This window comes from Protomyctophum bolini (genome assembly GCF_963924005.1).
Source record: "Protomyctophum bolini genome assembly, chromosome: 12".
NCBI classification, from domain to species: Eukaryota; Metazoa; Chordata; class Actinopteri; order Myctophiformes; family Myctophidae; genus Protomyctophum; species Protomyctophum bolini.
The window spans coordinates 16,285,940-16,294,816 of NC_137873.1; the positions used below are offsets into that span (position 1 = coordinate 16,285,940).

An 8,877-nucleotide genomic window follows, 5' to 3' on the forward strand; every position below is an offset into this window, starting at 1 on the left:
CCAAAGCGCCATGAGACGGGTGCGAGGGCGAGGTTGCTCCTCGCCCTCAGGGTGTCTTACTGGTTAATCATTACATTACATTTATATTCTCATGGATGGAACTTGTCTGCTTTTGGGTCCTACAACACTCGTTCCTGACATTTTTGACAATGACAATAGACTATTACACTGAGTGTAACTGTGTAAGAACAGCAAATGATATCACATTATACAGTCATGTTGCTGTATCCTTACAACTCTTTGTTGATAGAATACATCCTGTGTATACACCACCTGCTGTATATGTGTGGAAGTGCTGAATCAACCCCTGCAAGGGCCCTGGAGCTACACCAAATCAACACAATCAAGAATGACAATGTTTTGCTTTTGCGTCAAGTGAATGAACGTGTGTGCGTTCAGTGCACTGCCAGCACTATCGCCAACACTATAATTGGCCTATTATAGCGCCATCAGGGGCCCACAATAATCTACCTGACCTGGTGGAGATCTGTGCTCAGAGGAGCACTTTTTCTAGTTGTATGGCCGTCATGGCCGTCTGTCAAATATATAATCAGCATCAGTGTTTGTTAAGTCTAAACCCTTGCTTGTTGCTGTGTTTTGATGCTCTTTCTGCCCTGTTTAGGGAATCATTTGGTTAGTTTAATAAGTAAGTCAGCAAGTTAGAGAGGGTTATTGTCGGTATCAGCCAGGGTGTGGGAGTCTATCCCCGTTTCAATGCGCTAGACCTCTGGGAGATGGATTGCTGAGGTGGAGCGCAACACCTACCATCAGTATACTTGCCGCACAACTTCAAGCCGTGCTCCTCACATGCTGGGTTGATGGTGCCTAGGCTCGAACCCATGACCTTGCGATCGAAATGACACAAAGTTTAATAAAAGAATAAAGAACAAAGGCGAGCCGAGTGCTGCTGATAATTCACAGGGTGATGATGACTCACCAGCTGACCTATAGCTGACCTATAGGCTCTTATCTGCCTTTGAGTGTAAGAACAGCAAAGAATATCAGTAATAGGACTATACAGTTATGGTTGCTTTATGGATTTCTACTCACAACTTGTTGATAGAACCTGCAGTGTGTGCGTGTGCGTGCGTGCAGGGTGTGCGTGCGTGTGTGTCTGATGATGATTAATCCCATGATGATTGACATGCACAGATTGCAAAGTATCAAGGGCTAAATCTGCCAGCGGAGGAATTAACACATCCAGCAGGCCATGTCACACATATTAATAGCCTTACAGTAGCCAATATACAGGACTCACCCGGGGGCAGTGCCTTACAGATTGATTTGGAAATCTAACAAAACCAAAACAAAGTTGTTTTGAACCTAATCATTGTCTTAACCCAAGGCCAAAACTACATACAGGAGACATCACGTCTAGTAACGGTAACCTCAAACTGAGATGATGATCATCATCATCATCATTACATGTACTGTATTACTATGGGGGGCATTTGTATGTGGATGTTTTTCTCCCATTCTCTGTCTGTCACTCATTCTCACAGGTCCAGCCACTCAGCTCTCAGTCATTCCATAACTCAGTCAACTCCGCCTCTCACCAACAGTTAATTGGTCCTCCACTCATCGGTCCACCAATCCTCTCCAGCCATTAGCTTATATAAACCACCTGTGTTGCCAGCCATCCATCTTGTTCCTTCCTGCTGTGCTTCCACCTGTCATTCCCAAACATTTATTTTGTTCAGTCCTAACCAATTCAACTCAGTTTTGCCACCATTCATGAACAGCCAAACGTATTACAGGGAGGGTAGTTTAGCCTGGGTACCCGTTACATTCTACACACGTAGTTGACTAGCTATTATTTTACACCAGCTAGAGGCGAGTGCCACAATAAATTATCTTTGTAGGCTACTTGTAGGAACAGCTTTGTTTCTCTTTTAACAGGTTATTTGATTTATTTCAATATAGTTTTAATCATACTTTCTTGTTTGGCACCACCGGTCCCAAACAAAACAAAACAAAATCTGTTACTCACTGGAAATGTGTTTTGAATTTAATTTCTGCTTCTATGTCTTAGTGGCACCTCGACCCATGATGGCCTTCTTAGTGTTTTTCTCAGGTTTAAAAATTATTATATAACACTTTGGGACAAACAGCGCCACCAAAAGGCCAAAACTAGATGCTAAAATAGCAAATACTTCCACTGCATCAGCATATTTGCCTGGAGAGCTGATATATGCTGGGATGAAGGCTATCCACACGGCACAGAAGATCAACATACTGAAAGTGATGAACTTGGCTTCATTGAAGTTGTCTGGAAGATTCCTTGCCATGAACGCTAGGAGGAAGCTGAGGAGTGCCAGTAAACCAATATAACCTAGTAACACTCCAAAACCAACTGTTGATCCCACATCACACTCATAGACAATCTTATCACTGTGGTATTGTGTGTTTTTATACGGAGTCGGTGAGGCAGACACAAGCCAGGCTATGCAGATTATTGCCTGGATGGAAGTAAGAGCCAGAACTGTTCCTCTCTGCTGCATAGCACCAAACCACTTCATAATGTCTGCACCCCCAGGCTTGGAGGCCTTGAACACGGCCAACACCACCATAGTCTTTACCAGGATACATGAAAGACACAGCACAAAGCTGATGCCAAATGCTGCGTGCCTCAGCTGACAAGTCCACTGTCTAGGACGGCCAATGAACAGAAGTGAACACAAGAAACATAGTATGAGTGACAACAAGAGAAGAAAGCTGAGTTCTGAGTTGTTGGCGCGTACCATGGGTGTGTCAAGATGATAAAAGAAGATTCCCAGGACAATGGCACAGATAAGTGTGCCTAGCAATGAGATGGTTGTCAAAGAGATACCCAGAGGCTCATGGTAGGAGAGGAACTCCATGCTCTTAGGGACACAGTGGTCATGCTGAGGACTGGACCAGAAGTCCTCTGGACAACTGGTGCACTCTGTAGAGTCTAACAAAGACAGCAATATTATAGGGACAGACAAGTAAAGTATCACCCTAAAGATTAAAGATACCTCATTATGTAATGTATGTATTCTACACTTTTCCTAAATTATAGTTTTTTTACTTGCATTTGTGTGAACTGTCACTCATAGACTTGTGTCTATGAGTGGGATTAACTGTGGATTTTTCATAATAAGGAAATAGGTGAATACTAAAATATTTGAGATAAAATAGCATTTGGTTAAAATCTTTAATTGTATTGTTTGGATGTTATGCTCAATATTTATGTCCAGAGAGCCACCGTGAAAATAAACCTTTGGGATTTATTGTGTTGTTTAAATCTGTGATGAAACAAATGTCACTGTATGTGGTGAGTGCTAATATGCTATCACCAAATACACTCAATGAATTAATCAATAAACTCAATCAATCAACCAACCTGTCTGATCACTGATCTCTCCCTCAGAACAAGCAATGCAGTCAAAGCAGCAGACAGGTTCTCCTTTCCTTCTGGCCACACGGGTTCCAGGGGAGCAACTCTCACTGCACACTGACCGAGGAGGCTACAGAGGAAAGGAACATTGATACATTTCAGTGTGAAATAAATTACATCATGAGCCATTAGCTAATTTCAGAAAGCCAAATTAAATGACCTGTTTGGATCCAAAATTCCAGAAGATTTTGTTTTCATCCAGGATGAGTTCTTCATCTCCGGAGGCTGACTTCTTGATCAAACCCACGTTGTGAACCGTTGTGCTTCCATCAGGGAGCCACTCCCAGTTCATGACATCATAGATTGGTAAAGGATCACCATTCTCATCAAATGATACATCATCACCAAATGATGTGGTGAAGTTGACCTTTTCCAGGTAATACACAAGCTAGAAATGGTGATGAAGTTAATTTTGAAGAACAAACAAATACACAGGGACTGTTGAATTAACTAGTATTTACAGTAAAAAACAGTAAAAACATGAACTGTATATTTTGTGGGGAGTGTCGGCAGGGCTTTCACTGTCTGGGCATTGAAAGGGGCACTACAATTATCACAAGTGTGTGTGTGTGTGTGTGTGTGTGTGTGTGTGTGTGTGTGCGTGTGCGTGTGCGTGTGCGTGTGCGTGTGCGCGTGCGCGTGCGCGTGTGCGTGTGTGTGTGTGTGTGTGTTGCTGCAAGGGCAGCTGGCAGTTCTGAATCTGATCATCTAGGTTTTGGTATTTTTTATGGATTCATAGAGAAATACTATTATATTGTATATTTGTGGCCAATTCCCTTGTGTGACTGAGAAGAGGTGTGCTAGTGTTGTAGTGTATTGGCGCCCAGACGTGAACATAAACAGATCTGGGGTAGATATGTGGAGAGGCCCCAAACCATCTGGGAAAACTTAAATTGGGCATGTTTAGAAACACCTGTACTTAGATCCACATCACAATGTTATGTTATGTCATGAATTTCACATTGCAATATAAGGAGTTGTTGTTTAGATGTAGATTCACATAGTCAATGTTTAAAGTGAGCCTGTTCTTAAGATATGGTATGAGCCTTGAGTGATCACTAGGGGAAGGCCAGAGTTAACAGGTCATACAGGTCATACATGTTAGGAGACACACACACACACACACACACACACACACACACACACACACACACACACACACATACAAACTCACACACATGCACGCACATGCCGCGTGGTTGTAGGCCTACAGATTTTGCTTCTCAGAGAATATCTTCCTGTTTGGTCATGATTGTGGCAAGCTCATTGGTGTTCTTGAAATAAACTCAAAATGAGAAAGAAAGGACACTGCCTGGACCCTCTCTTTTCTATACAACCTGCCTGGTATATATCCACCATTATGAACATTTAATAGACTACAAATCTGGCGAGCTAGATACTACAGTGTCAAGCAGAGGTGTAATTTAAATAGCATTGCAATATTCAAAATGTTACAAAAAATTTAAAATTACACAGCATGCTTTACCTCCCGGATTGAAAGGTATAATAACATGGTCTAAATGGAGGCCTTACAAGCATTAATACTGTACATATTATTTGATGTTAAATATGAATAAACCAACATACAGTACATTGTGTGTGCAGTCTGCCTAAATAAAGCACACATTGTTCACAATCACAACAGTATCACACACAGAGTTCAGAACCGTTGACAGCTGCAATGTCATATTGGAACCAGCTTCAACTAATGAATGAGCTGCAATTAATAATAGATATAACGGAGATTAGCTGGTAACGGATGGACGGACACACGGACGGACGGAGTGCAAACATACTCTCTCCCCTCCCCATGCCTTCGGCCTGGTGGAGACAATAAGTCATTTCTGGGGTGAACTAATCCTTTAACAGATAACTGTGAATTAATATTCCACCTGCCATGGCTGTACTGTGTGCAAACTGGCACAGCTGTGCCCAATGAAAGGCCCTCTTCCTGGCACACATTCCAACATGTCATGGAGGGCATGGGCCAGAGCATACACAGCCTTGTACACATTGTACTCTACTCTGAGGTCAGACACATCCGACAGTGTAGTTTCTGCAGTTAGTAGGTCCTCTTGTCCAGTGCACACGCTTCCACCAGCATCCACCCAGTCGGTCGGAAGGGGTGCAAATTTACACTGAAATGTGATCTCCCAAAACTCCCTCACCTGAAGAAACACAATGAAGACATACGCATACTGTTAATATGGGGACTGCCCAAAGTGCCCATAAGTCTGACCTCCCGTTAGTCCAAACTACGTGGCCGGTTAAGACTGAGCCTGAGGTTAGGGTTAGGGTTTGATATTAGTAACCAGTCGGACTAACAGGAGGTCAGAACAATACACCTTGTAAATGTTTGGCGACAGACAGCAGTGTGAAATTCCAGTTTGTTTAACTACTAAATTAAGCAAAAGGCTCACTATGTTATTTTCAGGGCTGTTGTCAGGGTCATTGTCGGGATGTATTTTTAACAAGAAGTCCTTGAGACCTGGTATCTCTCCACCACGGATGGCAATACCCAGGGTGCCTCTCAGGTACGGCATGAAGTTAGGAGTCTGGAGTCCAGTATATGTCGTCCATGACTCACTGGCCATCCATTGCAGACCTGTTACATTCTGCTTTACCACCTAGTGTGTTGAACACATTACATTAGCAAATAGGCTATCTTTGTTGTTGGATGGAAACCTTGTATGTATGTAACAATTAGTTATAGCAGTGAGATGAGTGAATGGTCTACTAAGTACTAAGATGAAATGCCAGAACAAAATAAGTACGGTACACGTTATTGCTGAGTATTCATGAACCTCGAGCAAATATTATTGAATTGCATAGCAATTACAAAAACATGTTTGCAACCTATTTTTATTCTGGATGAATGTATTCTCTTCAAAATAGTGGATTTCCGATAAAATAAAAGTATTATAATTATGAATCACATTGTTAACAAAAAAAACATGTATCAAAGCCCAAACCTCCTCCATGAGTTCAGGCATATGGCTCTCATATACAAATGCGATGACCACACGAGCTGTGGACTTCCTCATCACAGTGACAATCCGCTGAAGTTCAGATGGATCATAGTCCATGGGCACAACCTCCAGGTACGCCAGACAAGCCAAACCAGACTGAGCCAGCTCAGACTGTAAGGCTATGGCAGCATGGTGGCCATATGCATTATCAATCAACAGCATTCCTACCCAGGTCCACCTGAACCGCCTCATAATCTGGAGCATAGCTCGCACCTGAGTGTATATAATGATGGGGATAAGTGCTTCTAAACTAGATTATTCACATAGTAAATTTCTTACACAGATAACACAATAGGAATGTTCTAATCATTATCTTTTGATGCTGCCATTAAAGACCTTCAGCTCCTGACCTGCAATAATTCAAGGTGATAATGCAATATCTAAGTACGCTCACTAGAGGGTGACATGTGTTAACCCATTCAAACCGGGAAAACATCTGTCATTTTACACTTCTTTGGTTATATAGGGTATGCACATGCATAAAGTGAGTGGCAAACTGAGTTTAACATTGTTTAATGCAATCAGAGAAGACTTTTCTGTTTGTCAAGGCCAGAATGACTTAAAGTAGTCTTTTGCCATTCAGTAGGAGTCCCGCATAATGTCACGCGCATACCCTCTATTAAAAAACAGCAGATATGCAAGCTCATAAGCTCTCTTTGTGCCATGCTATGATTGTAGATTATAGATCTGCTATTTTAAAATGAAAATTTTTAATACGTTTGAGAACTGTAACAACATACTGTACGTTTTTCAGAAAACTGTTTGTAGAACCGGTCACAGTGTGTGGAACATGTGTGCTTGATGCCAAGAAAGAGATCTGGTCTGTATGAATTCACCTGGAAGGCGTCACTTGGGATTGTTCTAAAGAAGGACGGGAACTGGTTCCGGTCGCTCAGACAGGAACAGGTGGCATAGTGACTTACCTGCAAAAAGTTCGAAACAACTTTTCTCTAATATAGCAATGCTACTCAATTATTTAACAAATGTCTCCTTCAAGCAGAGAATATGAGCATACAGTATGAGAATATAACAATAATTCAATAAATTGTGTTGTATTTATTGATCACTGATTGATATAGAAGGTTTCATATAACATTCTCAAAATTACTCAAAATACTCCCCACTCCTATTATAGATAAGGGGCCCCATCTTGCGGCAGGGGCCCTTTTTCCTTAATTTGGGGGTGTAATATTGTGTGAGAGGTGTGGCCCCGTAAAATTTGTTATCTTATTATTGTGCCACAGCCTAAAACACCTCCATTACCCCTTACATTATCCATAGGTGTGGTTTGGGCGTTACAATGTTCAAACCAATCACCGTGCCACCTGCCGCATTGCCTTTAAGAGATCCATCATCCATTTAACATTATGCCCAGTGATTTACACTATGGCCCATGGCCATGGAAGAGCGACACGTTGCTGCCTACAAATATAGCCTATTTATATTTGATACAGAGGCCGGGTTGTTTTGTGTCCAGTAGCTCCAACACAGCCTCACTCGTGCAAATCTAATAACTTCTTTGACTAGACAATTAAACACAATAAGCACAAGGAATTGACACAGCTGATTATAGTACAATTCCAATCACAGAGATTTGTGGAGAATTAAGACAGAACGAGACCCCTGAGCTGTGAATGTTTGCAACATGACTCAAGCCGAGGCAGCTCCAACTCAGGTCTCACCGTCTCAGAGTCAGGAGCGCATTCTTTTATCAAACAGAATTCGCATTAGGGGTGGATTGAAGAGTAGTTCATTTCTAGGAAACGTACCATGGGCACTCTGTACAAGCCTAATACACTAGAGATGGCAATAGAACTCGTTGAAGCAGCTGGGCCCATAATTCCGAGCACTGGAGGGGACCCGACGCATCTCTCATCCAATTGAAACGGCTTCTCTCCCCCACTGACCAATGACAACACCGCATGGAATGCACCTCCAAGTGTATGACAAGTATCATAGATCCCATAGCCCAGAGTCACATTGGGCAGCAGGGTGCTGTTTCTGTTGATCTCATTGATGGCAAAAGCCATGGTCTGCGCCCGTCTGAACCCTGGAGTGAAAAAACTACCACAGAAAAGTCTACTGTAACTTTGAATATTTATCTTTGTAGGAATACACAGCATAATCTAAATTCTAAACAAGTTACTTGTTCTCTTGCTTGCTATACTGTAATTGTGGTACTCACCCATAGCAAGTGAGCTCCTGTCGCTTGGAGGTGAAAGACAGCCCAGGGTAGACAGGGATGAAGTGGATATAAAATAATCCACCCAGAACAAAGTCCCCAGCCTTGTACATTCTGTTGAGATGAAACTGTTCCTGTAATTCACAAGAAGAGGAAGGTGAGGAAGACAGAAGAGAGGAGGAAGAGAACAACGTCAAATGCAAGTACAGATATGAAAGCAGGTGTGTGTGTAGAGAAGCCCCCAT

The 8,877-nt window shown here is 42.3% G+C and overlaps 1 protein-coding gene across 1 annotated transcript; it reads right to left on the reverse strand.

Annotated features, from left to right (window-relative positions):
* Positions 1 to 2,021: 2,021 nt before the first annotated feature.
* Positions 2,022 to 8,877, reverse strand: LOC308326102 (extracellular calcium-sensing receptor-like; the record flags this gene model as incomplete). Its single annotated transcript, XM_080778911.1, has 9 exons — positions 2,022 to 2,935; positions 3,368 to 3,491; positions 3,582 to 3,809; positions 5,314 to 5,589; positions 5,842 to 6,048; positions 6,394 to 6,663; positions 7,287 to 7,373; positions 8,220 to 8,514; positions 8,636 to 8,877. 9 exons carry the CDS (start codon positions 8,875 to 8,877, stop codon positions 2,022 to 2,024), a joined length of 2,643 nt encoding a protein of 880 aa, XP_080635037.1.